This window comes from Eretmochelys imbricata, chromosome 6 (assembly GCF_965152235.1).
Source record: "Eretmochelys imbricata isolate rEreImb1 chromosome 6, rEreImb1.hap1, whole genome shotgun sequence".
NCBI classification, from domain to species: Eukaryota; Metazoa; Chordata; order Testudines; family Cheloniidae; genus Eretmochelys; species Eretmochelys imbricata.
The window spans coordinates 90,765,164-90,792,765 of record NC_135577.1 but is presented as its reverse complement, the minus strand read 5'-3'; the positions used below and the strand labels follow the sequence as shown (position 1 = coordinate 90,792,765).

The window sequence follows — 27,602 nt, the reverse complement described above, 5'->3', positions numbered from 1 at the left end:
CATTAATCTACGGTAGCAACAGGGTCTGTGGAGGCAGGCCGCACACAGACCTGTGCATAGGTCTGGGGAACATGGGTGGCCAGCTCCCTGACTGGTGTGTGTGTCTGCTGCAGATACAGTCCATATTGTTATCTGTACCTTTGTGTTTCTGTCAGGGCAGAGCCAGCAGGGATCTCTAGTGAAAGAATTTGGTCTGCAGGCAGCTGAGAGCTGGGGGAGCCAGCAGAGAAGTGAGCTGTGACTGTGTATGTACAGGTTCCAGAGTTAGCAGCCAGCCTCATCCCTGCAGTGCTGGGGAATAGATCTCCCACAGGAAAGGCCAAAAGACACAACAGACACATAAATGGCCCTTCCCCATCCCACCTGGCCCAGAGAGAGGGCAGGGACATGCCAGCCCTTCTGTTACACATTGAAGACAGGCTGCTGTTGTCTGGATTAGACATTAGCACAGCTTCTCCAGCCCCAGGTCCCTGCTGTTCAGTATAGGGCTGTTCCCCAGAATTTCTAGTGTTGTCTTCCCCATTTTCCGCCACGCTCAGAGTGTAATGTGGAATCTCAGGGGAGGGAAGGCCAGGTTTTTAAAGAAAGCATTAAACATTTTACTCTTTATTTTAAAAACAATAAACCAGTCTCCCCTGCTACCCCATGGCCCCTAATTCCCAGCGCTCCTCTCCTGGGAGCACTCACTGGTGAAGCATCCAGCTGACTGCTCACATGGAGACAGGGTTCCTGTGTCACATAGACCCATACGAGGGTCCCAGTGCAAACAACAGAACAGGGATTGGTGCCAATTTGCAAACGTTTCCCTTCTCCATTGATCTGAGATTTAACCTCCCTGAAGATGCCTCCTGGTGTTCTGCCATATCTGCACCGGGGCCAAGTCCTAGACATGTGACCCTGGGCCTGGCCCAGTAGACGCTTGAAGGAGGGGCAAGAATAGCTGTATCCGTCCATGTCCCTCCTGCGAACCAAAGCGTGAGCCCCGAGGGGTCTCTGATTTCCATTTGTGGAGCCTGCAGGCTGCGTGTCCTTGTGGCCGGGCTCAGTGCTGGAAGCGTGGGGAGCTGATGTGGGGCTGATGGAAGGAGTGCGTGGCATATAGCACCTCCGGGGGCGGTTGGGGCACCGTGGTCAGAATGGAGCAGAGAGGCTCATGGGAGCTCAGCATTGAGGTGAAATGCTTCATTTCTTCTGTCAGCTGCTTGATTTCCCTGCGCAGGGCAGCGTTCTGCCTCTCCAGGTCCTCGCTCTCCTGAGGGCACAAAAGCAGCAGGGGCTAGATTAGTGTTCCGCCTGCAGAGCCATCACAGGGGTGGGGGCAATTCTGGGTGGAAAACTGGCTGAACAGTGTGTCCAGAGGGGGTGGGAGGTAGAGGGAGATGGCATGTCTGCAGAGCAGCAGCCAGAGGACAGCTGGGTTAGTGCTCAAATTGCAAGGGGAGCTGGCTCCCATTCATGTTGTTGTTATACATTGATATTGCTGTGGTGCCAAAAGCAACCAGCTGAAGACCGCATTATGCCAGGCACTGTACACACGTATAGGAAAATGACAGTCCCTTGCCCCAAAAAACTTACAGTCCAGGAGACCAACATAACAGTGGATAAGACAAATAAGCAGGGGTGCAGATTAGGGGGACAGGGTAGGATGTACACAGTTCTCAGCCAGTCAGGAGCAGTGATCACAATTTGCCCCCTGCCTAACAATTCACAGGTTGCAGTTTCCTGTGTGCTTTACAGAAGAGGCAAGTTTGAGGAGGGACTTGAAAGAAGATAAGGGGCTGGCTTTTCTGATCTATCTGTCTATCGGCATCTCTCAAGTGTCTGGCTGTCACTGCAGTATCTCAGTGCTGCTAGGAGTGGTTGGAGCTGCCTCAGGGAAGGAGCTGGGAGTATCTGGGTGGGGGGAGAGAGGTCAGAGCCCTTCATCTCGCTACCCCGGAGACTTTCCACAGTGACACATTTCCTGTAAATTCAAAGCAGCGCTGTGTCTGGGCAACTCCCACCCCACCCCCAGCCAGCCAGGGGTCCTGCCACGGAGCCAGTGACATTCTCAGCCCTCAGCCGCACTCTCTCCCCAGCAGCTGCTTACGAGAAGTGACAGCAGCACCAGCACGTTCCCCGCCCAGGCGCTCACAGCTCCCTCTCACGCACACACCTCCCAGGCCACATCCCGACCTGAGGCAGATTGGCCTGGGGGGAGGGGATGATAAATAACCGCCGTTATAATCAGAAATAACCAGAAAACCACCTGTCACAGGAAACCTGTCATTGCCATGGTAAGACAAGACTCACTGCTTCCTGCCAGCGCCTGGGGAAACCAGACGTATGGCAGCGGGGGGGTGGAGGGACATTGATGTGACAGAAGGAAAGAGGGAAACTGAGGCCTCAGAAGAAAAAAATGAATAATAATGGTGGTGATGATGTACAGTCCTGCTTAATGGTACCCAAAACGCGTCACAGACTGTATGCACCCCTCCTGAAATGCAGCCGTCACTAGCGTGGAACACCTCGGCCACTGAACAGCACCTCGCAATGCTACTCAACAGTTTGAGACAGGACCTGAAGAATCCTATGTCCAGTTGAAACCACAGTGGGGCTTTGGAGAGACAGAATGTTGGAACCAAGGCTGAAATTTAGCCAGGCTACTAGGGCACTGAGGTGCTATGAACAGTGCTATGAGATCTTGAATGACTGTTTACCATGCCCTATGGCCCCCAAGGCCTAAATAGCTACCCATCTAGCCACTCATCCAAAACAAAGCAGCCTGCTCACCCCGCTGGGATTGCTAGAGGCAGGAATCTGATTTATAAAGGTCCCTATTGCCTCAGTATTGGGGCACCTTGCACGTTAAAACAAACTCACCACCAGATATTAACTGGATCTTGCAGAAGGGAGAAGGGATCTCTCAGATCACTGCGCCCCACACAGCCTAATGCTTCACAGATCTTAACCAACTCTGCACTCAGAAGCTGACAAGAAGCCAGTGTGGGGAGTTTGTGTGTTATAGGCTCTTAGTAACTCACTCCACTCCAGCAACAAGCCACTCTGTTCTGCACCAGTTAAAACTTCTGGATCCTTTTTAAGTCATTACAGTGGCCTCAACTGACCATTGGAAAGGGCTGCTTCCAAGAGGCACTTTCATGACCACTATGCCTATCAGACATGAAAAGCATTTGGAATCCATTATAATCCAGAGACCGGAAACTATATTGACCACGGTTTGACAGGCATCTCCAGCAAAAAGGTGCAACCACGTCTCTGTCCCATTCCTCCAGCTGTCTCCCCTACCCATTAGCATCAGTTCTGTCTCATCCAGGTTGATCTTAAGCTACTTTGCTCCCATCCATGTCCCCACCTTTGCCAGGTACCAGGAAAACAAAGAGATTGTGGTATCAGTGTCATCTGCACCATGGTAAAACTGCAAGCCACATGCCTCACTGTCTCCTCCAGCAAGGGGAACACGTTGGGACACAGCAGAGCCCGAGGAAAGGCAAAGTCAGTACTCATTCCTGCCCTCTGGAGTCTCTGGGAGAGAAAATAACAAACCCACTGAAAGGCTTTCCAATCTACTGCTGTGAGATGCAGCAGATTAATGACTAACCCTGTGATTGTGGTATCACAGGACACTGACAGAGCTAACCAAGTCAGCATGGACCAGTGTCCTCTCTAAAAGGATCATCAGCCATGGATAGCGAGTGACACCTTCCCTGTAATGAACCCACTACTAAAGAAGCATTGAGGACACCTGTGCAATCAGGCTGTGGCAGAAGCTGCTCCAACACCACTTGCTCAAGAATCCTCCCCAGAGTGGGGATAGACAGGGGTGTGAAGGCTGCTAAGGTCAAGGGACAGCTTCTCCAACACTCTCTGTTTAAAGGGCAGTCTAAGATTTAATTACACGAACTCAGAAGTCATACCCTCCAGCTCTGACACCACTCCCACACCTGATACCTGCAGCCAAATACTCAGGTTCCCTGGAAAAGTAGATGCCAAATTCCTTACACTGAGAAAAGTGGCTTTGGGCAGTACGTGGAAGTCAACAGCCTGACTCCCCTTGTCCCCCACCCCCATTACACAGTCCCAGTGTGGCAATATGGTAAAGAAACAGGGTGAAACTAAGAGAGGCAAGATGTATGCTGGATATCAGGACGGTGCAAAGTATTCAGCTGTGGAGCTCTCTCCCGAGGGAAGGGTTAGGAGCCTCATCTCTGGGGACATTTAAATTTAAACTGGACAAAACACTAGTAAGCATACAATGGGGAATTATCCTGCATAGATGGCAGGCAATGGACTGGTGGAAACCTAATGGGGATTTTCTAGCTCTAGGGCTTGATTCTCCATGGCTTTGCAGATTGTATCATCATTTAAACCTATGCACAGCAAACATAAAATGCTACCAAGTCAGAATGGCAGTGTTTTACATGCTCTTTGCATGGATATGAGAGGTGACAAGAAGTTCGAGGCGAGGGAGTGCCAGACCTCACGTATTTAGGCTTTTAAAGGATTTTTGAGACAGTCAGAAGAGACTAAAAAGGTAACTTGATCATTTCAGGGCAAGAGGTAAAGCCTTGCCACAGATTAAAAACTGGGTGCAGAAAGTAGGACTATGTGGGCAATTTACAGCTCAGAGAGAGGTTGAGAAGGGGGTCACTCTGAAATTAGTCCTAGCGGCATGGTTGGAAGGGTGGTAACATTTGCTGATGACACAGAATTAATAAGGCTGATCAAGAGTAGGGAGGAATTCCTGAGGGACCCCATAACACTAGGTGACTGGGAAGAGGAAATTCATTGTGGACAAGTGCAAGGGGAAGGTGCACACTGCTGGTTCCGAAATACAGGCGGACGTCACCTGTCAGGGAAGGCATCTGCTGTGTGCACAACAGCAATCAAAACTGCAAATAAAGGGGGCCTCACCCTGCTCCCATTGCAACAAGTGGCAAAATTTCCATTGGCATGCATGGATCAGGATCAGACCCAATGTGTTATTGCAGAATGGAGAATAATATGGGAAAGAATATACCTCTAATGAAGGGAGGTACACTCCTCATTCCTCCCACCCAACCCAGGATCCTGCACTCAGCTTCAGCCACCTCATCCCAAAAAGACAGAAAGAGCAGAAACAAAAGGTCCAGAGAATATGAGGAGGAACCAAGAGGAGAGGCTTCAGCAGAGATGACTTTCAACAGAGTACACCTGCTCCATTTGGAAGGGAACATCTGGCTGCTTCTGGAAGAAGCACACTTCACCTTCACTATCCAGCTGCTCCTAGAGCTGCCGTCACATGCTATGCTGGCCCATGCTCTTCCTGCCCCTGCCTGAACTTAATGGCTGTGCTGTGTGTTCATCTGTGCTAGAACATGTCCCCTTATGTGTGCAAGGCCCCAGTGATCCAGATGGGCAGAGAACAGAAGCTCTTACCAAGTGCAGTGTGTCTGCCTTCTGGGTCTGCCTCTGCCTGCTCTTCTGAGCTGCGATGCGATTCTTCTCCCTCCTCTGAACCTTCCTCATGTCATCAGAAGAATCCTGAAAAATACAGGGCCTGGGAATGACAGAGATGTCACCTCCACTACCACAGAGAGGCATGAGGTCAGGGGTACGGGGCAGAACAGGCCCAAGCAAATATTCCTCTCAGCAAAGATCACCACATCCACTCTTCTGGCCACATAGGACATGTATCCCTGACTGACACAGCATCCGTGCAAAACCAAGGTAGAGGTGCTTTCCTACTACAAGGAGGTATGAGGCACTCAACAGCCACCCCCTGAGATGTAATTTTATAATCTGGACATGCTGGTAGAACTGGGAAATGAACTCTGTCTCCATGGCACAGGCTTGGGTTGTAACCCACAGAACCACAGGAGTCAGAGATGAAAAAAAGAAACCTGTTGGATCACCCAGTCCAACCTCCCCAAGGGCCAGGGTAGGACTGTCTCCTCTACAGTACTTTTTTATGCTTTGTGCAGTAGAGTTTGTAGTGTCCCATGCCAATGGGGCTCCCGCCCTTCTCCTGGGAGATGATTCCACCGCCTGACTTATTTCACTGCCAAGGAGTCAATCCTGGCATTCAGCTTAATTTTTGCCTTTCTTTATTTCATCCCATTACTCCTAGTTCCCATATGTCACCCTAAACAATTGTCCTTCTACTCAGGAGTTTATCTGTTTCAGACATTTGCAGAGTTATGTCCCTGCTTAGCTCAGCTACACAAGCTCGGCTTTTTTTATCTTTCCCCTGACTCAGTCCCTCCTGACCCCTGATGGCTTTGTTTGCTCTTCTCCAAACTCACTGCGTTTTAATGTCTTGCTGCTAATGTGGTATCTAGAATTGGCGGCAATATTCCAGATCACATTTTCACTGGAGTTATGTAGAGAGGGGCGATGCCCTCCCAGCTCTGGGATGTGAGGTCTCTTTGCTTGAAAATCTCACTCCCCAGCATCATTCAACAGCCATTCCGGCACTCTTAATTGTTATTATATTTTTATTTTTATTATTTATTATTATTATGGAAGGTTCTCTGCTGAGAACTGATCCTCCCACTCTCTCTGGCAACTAAAACCCTCATCAGCTCTTATCATCTTCTGTCTTCCCGCTGTAACTGCTGCCTCTCTGGACTCTCTGACACGTACACCACCTCCCTCCTCTCCTTGCAAAATGCAACCTCTATAGTTATCTTCCTGAACCATCAGTCTGTCCCTTTTCTCCCTCCCCCCACTTTGTGATTTCTCCATTTCCTCAAATTTAAACGTCACATCCTTACCTTCAATTTCCTTCCGCCAACCCACCCCAGCCAACATATCCAGCCTAGCCTCTTACCTTATTGCCCCCAGCCCTGCACAGTGAAGATCCCAGTCTGGGTACCCCACTTTTCTACTTCCCCCTTGACTGCTGTTGTGCCTCATTCCCTTCTTCTTGAGACAGGGTGTTCTCCCAATCCCAGTTTGCCAGCCAGCACCATCTACTCAGTGTTTGTCCGTAAGCTCCTCAGGGGCAAGGTGCCTCATATCTGGTGTCCTGCGCAGCACCATGTGGTTAAAAGCTAGCAAAGAATAAAATTACCAATACAGGTATCCAGAAAAGAAAATAAAATCATCCGGGACATGTCTTAAGAATAGCAGGCATGCCACTGGACAGCCGGAGGAACACACAGAAGTGGCCCACTCAAAGAATCCCTCCATACAACAGCACTTAGACAGGGAGAATTTATGGGACTTAAATAAAGAAGGTGCAGAGAGCAGCTCAGGATAGAGAAGCCTTGTTCATGCCCTAAGTGATGTCTGATGGCATGGGAAGGATTTGGATTCAGAATGAAATCCTGACCACATGGGGGAGGAGGGCTCAGGGCCCACAACAGGGTCTCTGCAGAAATACTGGTATTCTCACTTTATCAAGCTCCCAGCCTGCTGGATGCCTGGAGTCTGTGGGGTGGCCCCTGCAGTCAGAACCAGGCGTTTCAGGTGCCGTCCCTCATGTGACCTGTGCTAACGTGGTTCCTCTGCAAAAACACTCCTCACTCTGTCCTTTGGTTTTAAGCTTGTTCCTGCACGGGGGCTTCCTGTTTAGTTCTCTGTGGCCTGGTTTACATGAGGGGTTTAGTTTGCACTAACTCAAGCCAGGATGCATTGAAAACGCCTGCATGGACACAACACAAATCTTTAAAGCGCAGTAACTCCCTGTTTGCTGCAAATTGTGTACTCCACTTTCAAAGTGGAGTAAGTGCACGGTGGACTGAATTAGCGTGCCTCTCCCCACACTGGTTCCTAGAAAGCCCTGCCATTCTGCGCTGTGGAAACATCCCAGGATGGGAGCATGGGTGCAAAGAATGCAAAATGTTACCTGTTTGCTAGGTGGGGGTGACTGGCTGAAGCTGCTGGAGTCGCTGCTGTCAGAGCTATGGGGCATGGCTTGCGTCCCTCTGCCCAGGGCCTCTTCTGCTTCCTCTGTGTCCTTGGTGATCTTGGTTTCCTTTGGTTATTACTCACCCCTCCCTTCCCCTGCCGTCTTTCCCTCTCTCCCTTGGTTACTTTCTTTGCCTCTTTCCTGGTCCCTCTCTCTGTCACGTTGTTGCTCTCCCTGTGTCACTTTCTCTGCCCCTCTGCCCCAGTCCCTCCCTGAACCACTCTCCTCTCAGTCACTGCACCTTGCAGTGATGTCTAGGTCTTAGACTCCTGTGGTTTCTCGGAAGCTGCGAGGGACGTAAGCTGAAAGTCACATGGGCGGAAACTTTACGAAGAAGAAAAAAAGTTACATTGAGAAAAAAAAACACACACACATCTGGGAAAAACGAGCTTCAAAATAGCTTGAAAAACCCCCGACACCTTCAGGCGGTTTGAGAAACAGCGACAAAGTTTCAAATGAGACAAACAACCGGAGAGAAAAAAACCTAGCACAAGCTGCAAAACTCAGCCCCTCAGAGAGGAGGAGGCGGCGCATGGAGACACAGAAAATGCCAAAGCCGCTCATTTGTAAATGTAGCAAGCAGGGAGTTTGATCACGTGCCAGGTACCCTGGGCTCCCCACCCCATCTGCCAAGCCCAGCTTGGGAAGTTCCCAGACAGACTGAATTGCAGACCTCCCACCTTCCCTGCCATCCACCCACCAAACAGCTGAGGTTCCCCAGTAGTGACGTGGTTTGCAGGGGTCCTGGAGAGGAGATCAGGGCCATTGGCAAGTGCATGCACAGGAGATCTTTTTGTGCAGATGGTTCTACATCTTTGGTACACAGGCCTCTGAGGATGCCAAACCCCCCAGAAGGAGGGACATTGGGAGCAGGGTGGGGACTGCCTTTGACAATATTAGTAGTTTCTGTTAGCCAAAGCTCTCCAAGCACTTTAAAACATTAGTTAATTAAGCTTCAACTCCCCACCACCAGCCTGGGAGGAACATCATATTATCCCTGTTACCTATGCAGGGAAACTGCAGCACATTGATGGGAAGGTGCCATGGTTTCACAGAGAGTCAATAGCAGAGCCAGAAATAAAACCCAGGAGTCCTGACCCTCTGTCCCGCCCCCAACCACTAGCCTATAGTCCCTTGCAGAGCTTTGATTAGATCCCAGGAGTCCTGATGCCCAGTATCCCCTAACCATTAGACCATACTCCCTGCCAGAGCTAGGACTAGAACACAGGAGTCCTGACTCCTAAACCACTGCTATAGCTGCTGGTGTAGTAGCAGGGGCCAGAGCCAATGAAGGATACCTGACCAGCATCTCATGTAGGGATGTATGCCCTGGAAGGACACAGTCCTTGCACTCGTTTGCTCACATGTGGGCCCTTTTACCAGCCTAAGATGGGAACGTTTTGGGTTGCGATGGTTGATTGTGTCTTGGTTTTGTTTTGCACTAAAAACACCATTAAAGCATAAATTCACCATTGGCCCCCATCCATCCCTTCACCAGCCCTGAGCTGCGGCAGGGGCTCAGGGTGTTTGTGTCACCTTTGTATCTCCTCTACCCCAGGCTGGCCAGGGGATACTTCAGTCCCTGGTGCCATTTGGTGTAGCCTGAGGGCCCCCGAGGGGCTATTGTGACAGCTTGGAATAACTGGAGTGCAGCAGTGCCCCCCTGGAATGCCCTCCGAATCTTTCATGTCTTCAGATCCAGAGGGACAAAACACTGGGATGAGCTGGGCCCATTTATCTTTTCTGATTTGCCCTCTCTCCCCTCCCCTTCTTTTCCTCCTTCCCCTTAGTGTCCATCTGCCCCCCGCCCTCTCCGCCCCACCCAATTCTTCTCCACTCCCCAGTCTGTCCAAATGTCTCCCCACCATTCTCTCCCCCCTCAGTCGGCCCAGGGCAATGTCTAGCTACCTGAATGGGAAGCAGAGCAAGTGGGAAGAAAGCAGGAAGGCCAGGGTTAGAATAGAAGAGGCATCAGGGAAGCATTGAGATTAATGAGGGAGCTGGGATGGGAGGGGTGAATATGAATAGTGGGGATCCTGCAACTCCAGCCTAAGGGGCATGGGCAGAGCTGATTGGGGGGGTCAGGAGTGGACTAGCAGGCGGTGATGCAGCTCAGGAATTAGATGCATTAGCAGAGCCCTGGGGATGCTAGAACAGCACCGGGCCAAACTTCGGAGCATTGAATTCCCTTTGCTTTCTTTAGTTACGGACAGGCTGAGAATCCCCCTAACGAGGCAGGTCACAGCTGTGGGGTTCCAACATGAGCGCCTGGGTGGAAACGAGTCAGTAATGCAGCGATGATGTGAGCTGTGGGTTTGCAGATTTTTATTTTCAGCAGCAAAGCAAACCAACAGGGCAGCAGAGAGCACATACTGGTGGCTGGCACAGAAGGCTACACAATTCAGGGTGGTTACTCCCTGCTTTGGTCATTCATAGACACAACACGCATCCTCTCATGGACAGGTACTGGAGAAAGAAAACAAATGAGTGTGGCTCTTTATGGGCTTGTCCACACAAAGGAAATTGGCCGGCATGGCTCCAGCTGAATAATTATTCCCTATGGCTGGGTTAGTCAATTTCCTTGCGTAGACAAGCCCTTGCTAATTTGCGTGGCCCCAACCGTCATAGCGTCTGAGCACTTTGCAACCTTTAATGGATTTACCCTCCCAGCACCCGGGTGTGGTAGAGAAGTACCAATACACCTTACAGACAGGAAGTGGAGGCGCTGAGAGTATGTCAACAGTGGAAAAAAACCCCATGGGAGCAAGTTTCAAAACCCAGTTCCACTGACTCCAGCTCACGGGGCTACAATCAGCAGTGCGGACGCTCTTGCTCGGGCTGGAGCTCAGGTCTCTGTGACCACCTTCCCCGCCGGCTGGGTTTCGGAGCCCAGGCTCCAGCCTGAAAGGTAACGTCTACATTGATGTTTTTAGCCCCATCACGTGATCCCTAAGAGCCTGAGTCAGTTGACCCAGGCTCTGAGACTCACTGCCACAAGAGTTTTTTGCAGTGAAGATGTACCCTGAAAGATGAAGGCCTACAGCTTCCCAAATGGCTGGTGGGAAGCCTTGTTTTTCGTTTGCTCAACCAGAAGCACTTGGAAGTGGCCTGATTTTCAGAAAGCTCTGAGTGCACACCGCCCCTTTCAAAATCGGGACCTTAAAAAGCATCTTATGTTGGGCTCCTACAAACGGGCCCACCCACCCAATCACTTTTGAAGAGGTAGGCCTATGTGATTTACCCAGCATCACAGAGGCAACCTGTGGCAACGCAGGGAACAGAACCCAAGTCTTCTAAGTCCCAGGCTAGTGTCCAAACAACTGAAGCACCCATCTTTTCCAGTGCCTGCCCCTCTCCCTCCCTGTGATGCTTCTGTCTCCATGGGCCACTATTTTCCCCAGAGTGGAGCCCCGGATTGCTAATGTGCCAAAGGGGCCCCCCACTTCCACAGCTGGTAAGTGTATCTCACAGTCAAGCCAGCCACCCAGGAGACAGAAGGGGGGGGCGGGAAGGGGGAAGTATATAAACTAGCCTGAAAGATTCAATGAGCAAGAGTAAAACTGAGACAAAGCATGAAAAGCTTGAGTGAGCTCTGTCCTTTGCATAGCTGACAGGCAGATTCTGCTGTCGGTTACACCACGGTGTGAGTCCAGAGCCATCTCTGTGCCTTCTTGCTGAACATACACTAGCCTAACTGACAGCACACTTGGCCCCAATGATTTTCTGAGCTCTCCACCTGGCCGGGCAGCACTGAGGAGTGGAGAATGGAAGTGGAGGTTCTTCTCTGCCTTCTGCACACAAATGAGAACCCTGAGGCTGCACAGTGGTGTGCTCAAAAGCCTATTTAATTGATTCCTTTCCCTGCTCTCTCTTCACCAACTTCATCCCCATTCCCACCATGCCTTCATAGAACCACAGGGTTAGAAGGGACCACAAGGGTCATCTAGTCTAACCCCCACAAATTCTGAAGTGAGCCAGAGGTAACTAATTCTCCTGCTCACTTCAGCTCTAAAAAGTTCATCACCATCCACCCTCCCTGATCTTATCCTCAAAGCTACTCCCCTCCCCTCTGTCGAATCCCTCCTCTACTGTGACGCCATGGGACCTCAGCCCATTGATGAGGGCTCAAGGGCCAGCTGGGGAGAGTTGTCACTTTATATATTTATAATAATATGAATATTGCCAATGTATGTACAAATGGTATCAGAGTTCAATTGTCTCTCTCATCCCATATGTCATTGGTCCGCTTAGATGGTAAACTCTTTGGGGCAGGGACCAAGTTGTCATGTGTTTGCACAGTGCCCAGCACAATTGCACCCCGATCCTGTGTTGAGCCCAGGGTGTTACTGTAATACAAAGATTAAATTATAAGATTCTACTTGACTACAGCTGGTAACTAACAGATCAAGCTCTTTGTTCTTCTCTAAATATTCCGCACCTGTAAGCTGCACAAACTCTTACACAAAGACAGACACAGGATCTACAAGCCCTTCCGATCATAGCAGTACTAAGAGCACTCCTTCCTTAGGTAAAAACATCTTTAATCATGCCATGCTATAAGGCAAATGTGCTGAATTTTTTTCTTCAACAGGATAATTAGCCCAGTGGCTACAGGAAATGCAGGGGTCATGGTGCAGTCTGGCCTCAGGAAAGCATCTGACCCTTTTATCTGATGTTCTCTGAAGGTAACTAGAGGGAGGGGGGTTCCCTGGAGTGAGCAATACCAAACTAGTTAAACATTGACTTGAGAGAATAAGTATCCATTATTCCATGGGAAGAGGTATCGAGCGTGATCCGTCCAGAAGGGACAAACTCTCTGTCCAGCCCTGGTCAATATTTTCATTAACAGCTTAGGGGATGGAGTGTAGACTCTGCTGGGCCGTGATACCAAGTTGGGAGAAAATCACAAACACTTTGGAGTATCAGATATTAAATCATGGGTTGACCCAGATGGATTGGGGGAGGGGGGCCTGGAAATGTGCATTGCCCAGACTGTGTGTAGTTCGGAGGCAGCACATCCTGTATTGTGTGGGACCTCAAGACAGGCAGCACCCCTGCTGTGAAGAGGGTGTGATGGATGCAGGCAGTGAGGAAGTTTGCTACCTTGGGTAGCCTGCCTGCCCTTAGCAGAAGCCTGCACTTCAGGACGAGGTGACAGTCCCAGTTCTCTCTATGGCCAGTTGACCACCCATCTCTGCTTAAGAATGGGCAAGTAAATGGACAATGGATGTTAGCAAAACTATGTCAGCTGTGACTGAACACAGGATACGTGAGATGCTGACTCCAGTCTCCTGGCTATGTGGACAGCACGGCCTTCGGCACTGGGATCTGGGACTGGATGGTTTGGTGGCTACCTGACACAGTTGCAAGGTTGTTTGGTTCTCAGCAGCCCAGTCACTTTCTTCATACCCAGGAGACCAAGAGCAGAAGAAACCATCTGGCAGTGGCTCCCTTAACAGCTGCTTGTACTTGGCTGAGAGCAGTTCAGGGACCCAGCTGGGGCCACAAACTCTCCCATGGGACCTTTTGAGTTTCTTGAGCTTAATCACAGCAGCAGGGAGGCAGTTATCTGTGGTGTTGAAGGGACTAAAACCAAAAGTCAGGTTTCTGCCACTATTGTACCTGCTCAGGAGTGAAGATACTTCTCAGTGGAGATTGGTGTTCAAGAGGTGGGGAGGCAGGCAGCACTGTTCTGGTTCCTTCTCTCTTCTCAGTAACAATGACCACTTCAGAGCAGCGAGCCAGAGGGGGAACCCCAGGAATGTCTTCACCAGCAGCAACAAGGGACAATCCAGGAGGCTGCAGGCCTGCAGCACCTCCACTGCAGTGTCCTCTGCCATGTGATAATGCTACATAAAGCCCAGAAAGATTCACTGTTTCCTAACTGGACAAGGAACTTTACTGGGACAGGAAAACATTAAAGCTTCTGCCTAGAGCCTGATCCAACCCTCTCTAGCCTGCTGCAGATTTAAAGGAACAGTACACACTTCAGTACATCTCCCTCCCCCGCAAAAGTCAACATTTCACGAGAATTACTATTTAACAACAAATCACAGAGCCAAAGAAGTTACTTGCATCACCATTCTGTAGCTGCCAACATTTTTCAGCTTCATGTGTGAAACTTCATGGAAATTATTTCAGAACCAAGTTTACATATTTGCAAATAATGTACTACATCAGTTTAACAAAAACTGGATGTGATTGGTTGTTGGTGATCCCTCTGTTGATACTTCTTGTCAACCGTTGGGAATGGGCCACATCCACCTTAATTGAATTGGCCTCATTATCACTGACCCCCCACTTGGTAAGGCAACTTCCATCTTTTCATGTGCTGTATATTTATACCTGCTTACTGTATTTTTCACTCCATGCATCTGGTGAAGTGGCTTCTAGCTCACGAAAGCTTATGCCCAAATAAATTTGTTAGTCTCTAAGGCAGGGGTGGGCAAACTACGGCCTGCGGGCCAGATCCGGCCCCTCAGGGCTTTGGATCCAGCCCGCGGGATTGCCACCCCCATGGTGTTGCGGACCCCATACCACTCCGGGAAGCGGCTGGCAGCACATCCCTGCAGCCCCTTGGGGAGGGGGCAGAGGGCTCCGCATGCTGCTCTTGCCTGTGGATAGCTGCCCCGAAGTTCCCATTGGCTGGGAACAGGTAACCGTGGTCAGTGGGAGCTTTGGGGGAGGTACCCACAGGCGCGTGGAGCCCTCTGCCCCCCTCCCCCAGGGGCCACAAGGATGTGGTGCCGGCTGCGCAGGGCCGGGGCTGGGGCCGGGCCGGGCCGGGACCAGGGCAGGCAGGCAGGGAGCCTGCCCTGGTCCTGGTGCGCACCACTGCCACCCCAGAGCCGCTCCAGGTAAGCAGCGCCGGGCTGGAGCCCACTCCCCGAACCCCTCCTGCACCCTGCACTCCAAATCCCTCCTGCACCTCACACCCCAACTCCCTGCCCTGAGCCCCCTGCTGCACCCCAGACCCCTACTGTACCCCAACCCCCTGCCATGAGCCCGCTGCCACACCCCGCACCCCTCCTGCACCCCAACCCCCTGTCCTGAGCTCCCTGCCGCATTCTGGACTCCTCCTGCACCCCAACCCCCTGTCCTGAGCCTCCGCCACACCCACACCCCTCCTGCACCCCAACCCCCTACCCTGAGCCCCCTGCTGCACCTTGCACCCCTCCTGCACCCTAACTCCCTGCCACACCCTGCACCTCTCGTGCACCCCAACCCCCTCCCGCACTGTGCACCCCTCCCTGCACCACTGCCCTGAGCCCCTTCCTGCACTGTGCACCCCCTCCTGCACCCCAACCCCCTTCCCTGAGCCCCCTCGCACACCCTGCACCCCTCCTGCGCCCCAACCCCCTGCTCCAGCCCTCCATTCATGTCCCTGCAAGCAATTTCCCCACCCTGATGTGGTCCTCGGGCCAAAAAGTTTGCTTACCCCTGCTCTACAGTGCCACAAGGACCCCTCGTTAGATTAAAAGCTGTGATGGGTGAAATCTTCTCTATCACACTAGGATGCCAACATTGTATTTCAAAAATAAGGGACTGTTTTCTTAGCACTCCGCCTCCCATCATGCACTTTCCTGCCCGCAGGCCTCAAACCTGACTGGAGTAGGGGCAACTATCTATAGGGGTAACAACGGTAGCTCAGTCTCCACAGCACATAACTTTTGATTTCTCTGTTGTGTTTGCCAATTAGTACAAAGGTCGGTGGTGAGTTTGGGACATGGGAGCTAAACATGGAGCTCCCATGTCCCAATGTCTCCCCACTCCCAAGCGTTAGTCTCTTTGCCCAGCCATTCCCCATTCCTTGTCCTGGTCTCCTTGCCCAGCCAGTCCCTGCCCCTCCTCCCCTCCCAGCTCAATCCTCCTCGTCTGACCTCCGTTTCCCTCCCCACCTACTGGCTACCCCTCTATTTCCCTCCTAGCTCCCAGTTCCTCTCCCCACCCCAACTTCTAGTCCCAGTTTCTTCCCCCTGGATAGGTGCCTATTTCCCCTCTGCCTGGTGGGTACTCGACCCCCATCGCCCCTGGCCCCGCCTCTTCCTGCCCCTGCACCGCCCTTGCCCCACCCCTATTCCACCCCTTCCCCAAAGTTCCCACCCCACCTTTTCCTGCCCCCATTCTGCCCCCTTCTCCCGAGTCCCTTCCCCTGCCCTGTCTCTTCTCCATCTCCTCCCCTGAGCACGCTGGGTCCCCACTCCTCCCCCTCCCTCCCGGAAAGTCCTAAGTGCCGTCAAACAGCTGTTTGGCGGGGGAGCACTGGGAGGGGAGAAGGAGGCGAGGAGAGGGGAGCTTGGCTGCCAGTGGGTGTGGAGAACCAGCTCATTTTTCCCTGTGGGTGCTCCAGCCCCGGAGCACCCACGGAGTTGGTACCTATGCCCCCTTGCCAGCCCCCAGTCCCAGTTTCCGCCTCCTTGTCCCAATCTACCTCCCCCACTCCCTGCTGCAGATCCGGCTATTGTCCTTCTGCATTAATCAAGCAGCTTCCTCCTCCTTGCTGCCTGGGCCCAGCTGGTGGTCACTGAGAGCACAAGCTCCCTATTCTCAGTTCACATGCCTAGGCCTGGCATCACATGCAGCAGCCCAGAGCTGCAATTGCAGGGAAAGTCCTGCTCAGCCCAGTCTAGAGCGTACCCAGTGCACATGTGATCATCAGGAAATTTAGGGGCTAAACTCTGAGAAGTCTCTACTGAGCATGTGCGAACTGCAATTTTTCTAAGGCGTGTAAATTGGCCAGATTTGGGCAGATATTCACCAGAATGACAAAAGGAACATCCCTGACACAAAGGCTACCCCCCTGCCAAATTTGAAGTTGCTGCTCCAAAGCCTGGGGGGAAAGAGAGCTTCTCAAAGAAAAGGCTGACAGGATATTTTAACATGGACAGAACAAGGTATTTTCCCCATGCCTCATTCTCCGAAATGGCTGGACCGTTCTGGCTTACAATTCCAAGAAGTTAAAGTTTGGCAAAGTTTAAGCAACTGAAAACAGGGTTGTATAATGGGAAGTGTTGAGCAACCTTCAGAGTAGGCAGTGCTGCCAGCCCTTCCTATAATGCACAGCCTCTATTAGACAAGTGTTGTCTAATATTTGTCCTCATTCATTTTTACTTGGGACTGGGTCTTAAACTGGGATGAGCTTCAGGCTGTAGCAAAGAGAAAAGCCTGAGACCTCAAAGGCTGCATTTGCACCAAGAATATTCATCAGTTCTTCCACTCTGGGTCTAGCACCAGTGCAGCTCCACCAGTATTAGCAATGGCAGGAGTACAGACCCGGCAACACTTTTCCACCCCACTCTGTCACCTAAGCTCTGCTCAGAACTGCCAGCTCTGTGTGTTCCCTGTAGACTACATATATTCAGAGCCTTCTACACATCAGTGGGGAAATACCCTCTGCTTGGCTGTTATTTCCCATTCACCTGCCCCTTAGGGGAGGAGAGCCAATCAGAGCTGCGACACAGGCTAATGGTCAGACCTCTGCCTTTCATTTCCCTGAAGGTGAAGCAGAAGTCTGAACCGTGGTGAAGTGCTCAGCCCTTTGATCTCAGAGCCCCCTGAGGAACAGCTGCATCCTGTCAGCTCTGCAGCTATCCATGTGACCTGTACCCCACTCCATGTACCTGTCACCATTCCCCAAGGACTGGATACCATTAGTGGCTGGGAATGGGCTCAGCATCCTTTATGCGGAGTACATGCTTGTGGATGTCCAGCTGGGCTTCAAGACACTCTACCGCCAGGAGATTATTGTGAGCCGTCTGAATAATAGTGCTATACCTGCTTGCGTTGGGCTCCACTCCCCTCCTGGCTCAGGAGATGCATGACTGCCTCCTCATACCAGTCTGTGAGGGGCCATCAGAGCAGTGCCCTGCCCAGGGGTGCTGGAACAATTTGTATAGTGGGGATGCTGAGAGTCACTGAACCAAACTGTAAACCCTGTATATAATGGAATCCACTTCAAGCCAAGGGGTGCAGCAGCCCCCCTAGTTCCAGAACCTATGGCCCTGCCCCAATCCATGGGTGGGTGTGTAGCATGGGAATAGGTTTAGTGTGTGTATGCTGAATGAATGCTTGGGGGAGTGTGGGATGAAGGGGGGGTAGGTGGTGGAGTAAGTTGTGTCTGGGAAGTACATACATAAGGAGCGGGTGGGTGGGAAGACAGGATGGTGTGAAAGTGGGTGCGGAAGGAATGCCTGTTGAGCTGTATTGGGGGGAGGGATAGCTCAGTGGTTTGAGCATTGGCCTGCTAAATCCAGGCTTGTGAACTCAATCCTTGAGGGGGCCATTTAGGGATCCGGGGCAACAATAAGGGATGGTACTTGGTCCTGCTGTGAAGGCAGGGGACTGGACTCAATGACCTTTCAAGGTCCCTTCCAGTTCTATGAGATAGGTATATATAGAATGAATGCATCGAGTGGCACACGCAGGACAAACAGGCCATATATCTGCCCACTTATGCAATTTTGTGTAAAAATCTACTGGGTTTATGCTTGCAGACGTTGGTTGGTATGTAACCCTTCTCCACACACAAAACAATACACACCAGCGGCATGAATTGGTCTGAAATGGTGGCAGCCTTCATAAGCCAGAATCCCTTTCCAGGGAATAACCAAAAGATGAAATTTCAGCTGCATCAGCTGTACTATGGAAAGAATCTGCTGTGCCAGGAGCAGCAGCAGTGTCTGTCATGGGGCTGTCATGATTGGTGCACAGTACAGATGTGCTGCGAGGCACAAGAAATCCACCAGTCAATAGATGACCACCGAGGCATGGCTGGGATTATATCATTATGATGTAACAGGATGGAAGAATGGCATGAGGGCAGACAGCTAAAAGAAAATAGTAGGGAAAAGGTTACAAACATCTTTTCCCTACCAGTGTGAACACTTCATTGTTGCGTAATTTGTGACCCAACATTCATCCATTAACATGGGAATAATGGACAGCTCTGTCGTTAGTGCTGACAACTAAAAGAGAGTTATTTCCATTTACATTGCAACCACAATGTCATTCATATTTAGAGTTTCGTGGGCAGTACATGGATCGGAGATGGAGCTTCCATGCTATTGGTGTAGCTAGAAACTGCTGTGAACTCAAACTTAGGAGAAGGTGCTGTAGGCAGTTCTGGGCTAACATGTCCATAGGGAAAATTCCTTCCAAACTCCCATCACCTAATGGATGGTTTATATCCTGAAGCAGGAGGATTTATAAGCCATCTATATTTTTTTAATTCTTGTGATTGCCATTCTGGATGTTCCTATTATCCATATAAACCTCTGTTTTGTTTTATTTTTTATAACCCTGCTATGTCCTTGCCCCACAAGATACCTTGTGGCTGTGCATTCCAAAGCTAATTGTCCAAGAGGTGAAAAGTATTTCCTTGTATCAGTGTAAATGAACTGCTTTTCAATTTAATTGAACAACCCCTTGTTCTTGTATTAGGAGAGAGGGTGAACAGAAGTACCTAGTCTCCTATCTCTTCTAGACCATGCACTATTTTGCACATCTATTATGTCCCATTTTATCAGTCTCATCTCTAAGCTAAGCAGTCCCAATCTTTTTAGTCTCTTTTTGGGGACATCTTCCATATCTGTAATCATGGTCCTCACCTATCACTGAATCCCTTCTATTTCTGCAATAGCCTTTTGAGGTAGGGTGACCAGAGCTCAATACAATACTCCAGGGGAGGCATCCCATTGATTTATACAATGGCATTATGATATTTTCCATATTATTTTCCCTCTCATTCCTTATGCATCCTACTATTTTCTTTGTTTTTCTTGACTACATATTGAGCAATGGTTTTCATTGAGCTGTCCATAGTGGTGCCTGCGTCATTTTCCTAAGTGGTTACAGCAGGTATGAAGAATTCAACAATGGGAGTCAGTAGAATAAATGCTCCTTCCAACGTGCATTACTTTGCGTTTGCCAATATTGAACCCATCTGCCATCATGCTGCCTCTTCACCCAGCTTTGCTAGGTCCCTCTCAAGTTCTTCACGGTCTCCTCCACTCTTGACTAACCTAAATCATTTTGTGTCATCTGCAAATAAGAGTTAAGGAATGAACCTCTGACACAGGGATTGGGAACCTTTGGCATGCAGCCCACCAGGGTAAGGCCCCTGGTGGGCCAAGCCGGTTTGTTTAGCTGCCGCGTCCGCAGGTTTGGCCGACCACAGCTCCCACTGGCTGCGGTTCACCGTTCCAGGCCAATGGGAGCTGTGGGAAGTAGTGGCCAGCACATCCCTCGGCCTTCACCACTTCCCGCAGCCCCCGTTGGCCTGGAGCGACGAACCACGGCCAGTGAGAGCTGCGATCGGCCAAACCTGCGGACGCGGCAGGTAAACAAACCGGCCTGCCCGTTACCCTGGCGGGCCGTGTGCCAAAGGTTGCCGATCCCTGCACCTTACAGGTCACTGTTTCCAAAGATGGTCTCCACAGCAGAAAGACGATTCCTTCTTCTCAGCAAGTGTCTCCACAACAGGAGCACTGACTGCATGGTGGACCCACAGGTTCTCCTGCAGCTGCTGATCAGTGGTGAGAACCCTGGGGCCCAAACCCAGAATGAAAGATACTTACCAGAAATCCACTAACTAGGTCTGGCAACAACCTTCATTTTCTAGCTTAGAGGACAATGATAAGTCCATATCCCACAGTAAGGAATTGATCAGTTCTCAGCTTATCCCTCAAAACCAAAACCAAATGTATCTTGGATACATGTTCCATTGGACTGGGAATCCCTACATTTGCCAGAAAACCATTATTGCCAAATTTCCTTTGACCGCATCCAGACCTTTCAGAATAAGCCAATTTCCAACAAATCTTAGAGCGAGTCTGCTCTGACTTTGCTGGAATCGTGTCTCTGGAACAAGAACAAGCAGGGACTGCAGCGTCAGGACTCAGGACTTCCCCTGACAGCACCACAAATAACACAGCTCAGCAAGTTCATTCTGCAGAAATCAGATATCATCAAAGTAAAGTGGAGGTTACTGGCAAAGGATCCTGCTCTAGAAGCTTCAATCTGAGATGCGAAACTTTGCAGAAAAACCTCTCTGTCACAAAAGACCAAGCTCTGCTCTCAGTCACACCCATGCAACCTCTCTGGTCAGCAGCCTTTCCTAGTTTTGACTGATCCCGCTCTATGTCTTGGCCACAACCTCTCTTCATCTCACACCACTGACTCCAGAGCCCTATCACTCCCAGTCACAGGAGTCAGGGGTGGAAAAAAGCCAGCACTAGCAGAGTTTACAGCATCTGAACATTTTTGCTAGTGGCAGTTTTCCAACTAACCTGGAGGCTACCAGCCTCCGTGGTGACTTTCCTCCTTCTGCCTCCCATAAAGCCTGCTTCCTTCACTCCCCCCAGGGCAGCGTGACCCCTTGCAATGAACCCCATTGCACTAGGGTTACAGTCTAAATGGGCAAAGATAGACCAAGGATGACCGTTCTGATTTTACAGGAGGGAATGTGAGGCTCAGAGAGATTAAGTCTCTCCCCCACAGTCACACAGTAAATTTGCAGCAGAGCTAGGAACTGAACTCAGTTATTCTGTTGCTGAGGCTAGTGCTTTAGCTACAAGACCAACCTACTTCAAATGCAGAGCCCACGGCCTCTCTCTCTGTGCTGTGACCAGCTGAGCTGTGGCTGCTACTTTTGCTGGGAGCAGGGAAGAAGCCATTGAGCTGCCAGGAGAGGAGAGGCTCAGAGAAATAGAGCCTAGCGTAGGCTCTAGATGCCTTTGCTGTAAATTAAAACAGACACAACACAAGAAAAAAACCTGAGCTAGCAGTGGCTCCTCTTTCTAAAACCAGAAAAGAATTAATCAAAGATGAAACCCAACTATGCCCCCTTATTCCAGAGACCAGCCCTTATGCCTGGGGGGTCGTGTCTCCGTGTTACTCTTATATCCTGCTGTGCTCATCATTATGGTGTTGCAGTTACTGATGTTTCTCTTTCCCCGCCCCCCCACACCCCGTTTCCTCTCACCAGAGTCCCCGCTCCGTCTGGACTGTGGCCCTGCTCGCGTTTCTGCCTGGCCCCAGACCACAAAGGTGGCAGCCCTGGGGCCAGCTTTTCTCAGAGCAGTTTCTGAGTCTCTTGGTAAATATCAGACTGGGGATTTTTGGGGCTATTTTTTTTCCAGTGAGATAAGCAGAAAGAAGCAAGAGAAATTCACACCAGTTGGCCTTGGGCCCTGACACAAAGTGAAACAGGGAGGCAAAGGGCAGGTTACCTCTCAAAAGTTAATTAATGCCATTTTCCACAGTACCACAGACCTGCACCAGGAAGGACAAGGAGACTGTGCAGCATACAACAGGCCCTCTAGGGAGCAAGTGGCCAAGGGGAAGGATGTGTGATGGCCAAGCTTGAGCAAGAATGACAACTCACAGGGAGGTCGTGGGAGTTAATTGCTTACTAAGGGAGAGGGTTAGGAGTCTGACAGTAGGGAGATGGGAGGGCATCTGCAGGAAGTCAAGGAAGATGCAAGAGACTACCAGTAACTTGAGCTCAGTTGCTGGTGGGGACCCTGGAGTCTGGAAGGAAGGCAGGGCACCGGGAGGCTAAGTAGTCACTGTTTTTTTAGAAGACTGTCCCTCCTCCCCTGTCCCTGGGTCTCAGGCCACAGCTGCACTGGTCTTTACTCACAGGGCTGCCGTGAGAGGAGGAGGTGAGAGTGTCTCCTTGGGGAGAATAGGTGGCTGAAGGTGGCTGAAGGCCCCTAGGGAGCCAGTACACAAGTGACAGAGTAGGTCTGTTTGGAGAGGTGGACAACGAGAGCTGGACCTGGCTGAACTTGGCTCACTGTTTCTAGAGTGAGCAGAGAGACTGCAATCAGCTTGTTTATTTAATGGGGAAATCACTGAGTACCTGCCCAGTACAGTCCCTGGCCCCACCACAATTCTCTGGTCTCCAGGCAAGGAACAAGAGACACTGGTCCTGCACATCACCCCCACTGGGACACCTCCAGAAGCAGAGCTTTCCACAGTATCCTTACAGGTCCCCCAGCTGGGAAAGGCTAGGGCTGCAGGCGATATTACCAAGAATTGGGAAGAAAGGTGTTTTTCCCGCTGCAGGCTTGACCTAGGATGGGTCCCTATACCACAACTAACAACAAGGAGTCTGGTGGCACCTTAAAGACTAACAAATTTATTTGAGCATAAGCTTTCGTGGGTAAAACCCTCACTTCTTCAGATGCATGGAGTGAAAATTACAGATGCAGACATAAATACATAAACTACACATGCAGACAGCTGCCACCAGACTCCTTGTTGTTTTTGTGGGTGCAGACTAACACGGCTACCCCCTGATACTTGTACCACAACTAGTAGATCAAAGGTGTCATTTTCTATGGGGCAAGGGGGAAGTTGCTCCCCACACCTTGGTTTGCCCCGTATGAGTTTTAGGCAGCTGCCTAGGGTGGCATATTTGACCCAGCTGCCCTCTCTGTTATGACTGGGGAGGGGGAGCCAAATTTGAATGGAGTTATGACCCCATGCACCAGATCACAATGGCACTCACTCAAACTTAGCCCCTCCATTATGGGGGGGCATCTGGGCCAAATCTGCCCCATAGGCTTATGGGGAAGGGGGCAGCAGATTGTCTTGAGCAGCCTCTGATGCCACCCCAACACCCGCACCAATAGGATAGGCAGCAGCATCTGTAGCAGTCTGGGTCAGAGCTGAGGAGCAAGCTGGGCCCCGATCCCTGCCCTGCTCTTGCTCTGGCGATAGGTGAAATATCTCCCCGCTGGCTCACGTTCCCCACGCACCACACTCCCCAAGACAGGACCAGTTCACCACCTCCCTCTGGGATGGGATTGGCCTACTAACCCTCCATGGGCCACTAACCCCTCAGTGGGGTGGAGGAAGTGGAGATGCTGACACAACTCTTCCCCCTGATTTTTTCTGAAATGATGCCCCTGTAGTAGAGAGGGATGGAGGAGGGAAGTTGGCTTTGCCATGCTGAGAGGGACGTGAATGTGGTCCGGATGTGGATAAGGGCTGTCTGATTAGAGGCAAGGCAGCGGTCCCTGCTCAGGACCTGCATTTGGAGATGGAGGTGGGTGGGCAGTTGGCCCCTGTGCTCACAATTTCCATTATGCTGCTGCCACCATAGAAAATAAAATCTCTCCCACGCTCTAACCACCCTGTTTCCATCCAAACAATTGCGGCGAGAAGGTCAGGGGGGCCTGTGAGACATTGTGGGGCTAGCAGCCCATGTCAGTGCTTCCTCTGTGCTTCTTCCTTGGGACCACATGGAAGAGTGAAGATAGTTAGGGGCCATCAATAGTCAATGTTCCCATCTGAGATGAAGAGGAGAGAATGGGAAAGGCAGAGGGACTGAGGCCTGTCACAAGAGCTCAGAGCTCCTGGAACTCTAATGCTATCTCTGGCTTAACCTTGGCAGCTGCTTTTTGAGCAGAATGATCTTCTCTGCTCCACTATTCTGCTCTCCTGGCAGTCAGAGGGTTCCCCAGTAAAGTGCATGGGTGGAAGCGCTGGATATGTATGTCAATGGCTAATGTTTGTGTTTTGTCCTTTGTGTTTTCCAGGTGAAACCCTGTGCCTGTATTCTGGGCTGCCAGCACTGACCCTGAACTGGGTGGACAGTGCTTAACTCTTTGTGGGTAGGAGCGCTGTGGGACTGAGCTGGAAGGACAGCATTGCTGCTGCTCTGCTAGCATGGCACTGCTGCGGAGTGTCGGGACAGTGGCTGACATGGTGCTCTGCCATGCTCAGAGCAAGTGCAGACACAGCTCTGTTACTGCCAGTGTTAGAACCTGGACAGATAGTTGAGTAGTTCTGTGTGCAGATATATAGTATGTTGCAGACATTTTACCTAGTTGCAACCATGCTGGCAGTGCCCAAATTATCTAGTATGGACATGGTCTAAAGAGAACACAAACTCTAGAGCTGGGAGGCAAACAAACTTGATCAAAATAGCCCCAAAATTAGAAGCACAAAAAGCCAAAGGGAGAAAAATGCACCAAAGAAAATCAGAGTGTCCTGACCATATCACTGAGAGATGGGATCAGCTGCAGACACCTTCCACTCTGCCAGTTGTAAAACACAGCCCCTATAGGGCCCCCAGGGCAAAGCTCTCTCCGCCCACCCCAAACCAGAGACATTAGAACAGCCAGAGGCAGGAGTACTGCAGAGAACTAATAGCAAAAAAATCCCACTCACCACAACCTCTGGGTGCCAACCCTGCTAGTCAGCCCAGAAACTCCTCCTAATGACAGTGAGAAATAATCTCCATAAACCGATAAGCCCTGAGCTGCCCTAGCACCAGAGGCTGGAGAATACCCTCTTCCTCACAAAGAACTGAAAAAAGAAATCCCAAACCCATACTTTCCTTACCAGCGAAGTGATTTGCAAGGGGATATCATCCAGTAGTTCAGGTCGCCAGCAGATGGCGATGCAATTACTCAAATATTGCATTTTTGGAGGGGGTCTGTCTATGGGCCTGGCTCTCATCCACCTGCCTCTCGTTTTGTGTCATCATTTACAGCTGAGCAAAGTGAGGGCTGAAGTTCTTGGGTGGGAAGCATTTGACCTATTTACATAAGTGAAATGCTGCCAGCAGGTGAGGGCAGGGGAGAATGGAGCCCCAGTTATTTGGGAGAGTTGGGGGACCTTGTGGTAGCCATGTATGTAAAATCCAAGAGCAACACCTTTCTGAGTAGATGTATGAAGGGGAAGGGAAAGGGAAAGCAGGGTGATGGCCAAGAACAGGAATGATAAAGCTATTATCATGTTCCTCTGTACCAGATGTGGACTGGCTACAGAGCTTGCTTATATACACCAGATGTGTTCTTCATCAGATCCTTTAGTGCTCTGCCAGGTATGGCTAAGGTTAGCTTTAAATATGGTGACAAGTTTCAGTGGTAGCCGTGTTACTCTGTATCAGCAAAAAAAACGAGGAGTCCTTGTGGCACCTTAGAGACTAACAAATTTATTTGGGCATAAGCTTTTGTGGGCTAGAACCCACTTCATCAGATGTATGAAGTAAAAGATACAGGAGCAGGTATAAATACATGCTGCTAAAGCAACGCACATCCATTCATGTATTTATACCTGATCCTGTATCTTTTACTTCATACATCTGATGAAGTGGGTTCTAGCCCACGAAAGCTTATGCTCAAATAAATTTGTTAGTCTCTAAGGTGCCACAAGAGGTCCTCGTTTTTTTTAAATATGGTGTTTTACATACAGCACCACCTAGTGGCCGAACTATATAATACAGAATGGTATAAGTTCTACATTCCTACCATTTTACAAAATACACATTATCATGCTATCTTTGAAGTTCAGTACAGATCAGTCTGAGATGTGTCTCTGAATCACACTGTTTTTCTAATTACATGACCTGAATGCATAACAGCTAGGTCGTCCAGCTATCCATTAGTTGCAACAACTGGCTGCGGTCAGTCTGAAACTCTTGAGTCGTCGTCTTCTTGTTCTGCATCCGCCATCTGTAGAGTGTGCTTTGTTGATTGTTCTTTCTGAGGAACAAACTAGATGCCAACGGTTTCTATTGAACTCTCCACTCTCAGTCTTGATCACATAGGATCTGGGTGCTGAATTCTTCTTTTTTTATCTGGCAGCTGGAGCTGTCCATCCCTTTTCTCCATCCAATTTGACATGAACACAATCACCAGGTTCTAGACCCAGCAGTTCTCCAACTGAGTGATGTCTGTTGTAAAAGTGTTCACAAGCTATTTTAGCCTTTTTATCCTATTTGGCTACTCTCTTCATGTCTGGCCACTTTGGAGAATGGAAAAGAATCTCTAAGTTGGAGCAGTATTTCTGAGTTGTAGTCCCATTAGGAATTGTGCTGGACTATATCCAGTAGCTGGTAATGGTATTGTTCTAACTCAGACAAGTGAGGAATGGATCTTACTGCTGTAGGATTTTCTTGCCTGTCTGTATAGCTCTCAGCTTCTCCATTCGCTTGTGGGTAATGTGGGCTGCTAGTAATATTATCAAAAACATATTTTGTTCGGAATGACTTGAATTCTGCTGTAGTGAACTGTGGCCTAGTGTCCATCATTAATTGTTCTGGAATACTGAAGTGAGCAAAAGTACACTTCAGTTTCTTTATAATACTGCAAGTTATGCCTTTTAAGTATATTATTTCTCTATACCTGGAAAAATAGACCACGATGACCAGTGTAGCGGGGTGGTTACCCTGCTCCTAGGTTGGATATTAGGAAAAACTTTTTCACTAGGAGGGTGGTGAAACACTGGAATGCGTTACCTAGGGAGGTGGTAGAATCTCCTTCCTTAGAAGTTTTTAAGGTCAGGCTTGACAAAGCCCTGGCTGGGATGATTTAATTGGGGATTGGTCCTGCTTTGAGCAGGGGGTTGGACTAGATGACCTCCTGAGGTCCCTTCCAACCCTGATATTCTATGATTCTATGATTCCTGGGATAAAAGGAGTGAGAGCTGAGGGAGGCTGGCTGGGGAGTTGGCCACTCCAGTCCTGGAATGAGAAGGACCTAGCTGCCTAGGAGAGACAGGGAATCTTCGACAGAGCAGTGCTGGGAAAGCAGCAGGATCTGAGCTGGGGCGCTCAGGCCTGGCTACCTCCCAGGCTGAGGCCTGGCAGGAAGGCCTAAGGAGGTATTGGGGCTGCAGGGAGACAGCTGGGGCTAGAAGGGCAGCAGGTCTAACCCCCTTGCAAATGATAAGTGGTCATTACAGACTGCAG

General features: G+C 50.2%; 1 protein-coding gene across 1 annotated transcript; it reads right to left on the bottom strand.

The window, feature by feature from the left end:
- Positions 1–619: 619 nt before the first annotated feature.
- On the bottom strand, positions 620–8,086 carry BATF (basic leucine zipper ATF-like transcription factor). Its single transcript, XM_077819166.1, has 3 exons — positions 7,832–8,086; positions 5,419–5,523; positions 620–1,252 (listed from the first exon to the last, which is right to left on the bottom strand). Exons 1-3 carry the CDS (start codon positions 7,895–7,897, stop codon positions 1,043–1,045), a joined length of 381 nt encoding a protein of 126 aa, XP_077675292.1. The 5' UTR covers positions 7,898–8,086; the 3' UTR covers positions 620–1,042.
- Between the last annotated feature and the right edge of the window lie 19,516 nt (positions 8,087–27,602).

What these genes read in the sequence shown, in the direction of transcription:
- BATF (XM_077819166.1), bottom strand. Translation starts at nt 7,897, where the DNA reads ATGCCCCATAGCTCTGACAGCAGCGACTCCAGCAGCTTCAGCCAGTCA. An exon ending in CACCCCCACCTAGCAAACAG is followed by an intron (nt 5,524 to 7,831) that starts GTAACATTTTGC and finishes TGTATTTTTCAG; the next exon opens with GATTCTTCTGATGACATGAG. An exon ending in AGGCAGACACACTGCACTTG is followed by an intron (nt 1,253 to 5,418) that starts GTAAGAGCTTCT and finishes TTGTGCCCTCAG; the next exon opens with GAGAGCGAGGACCTGGAGAG.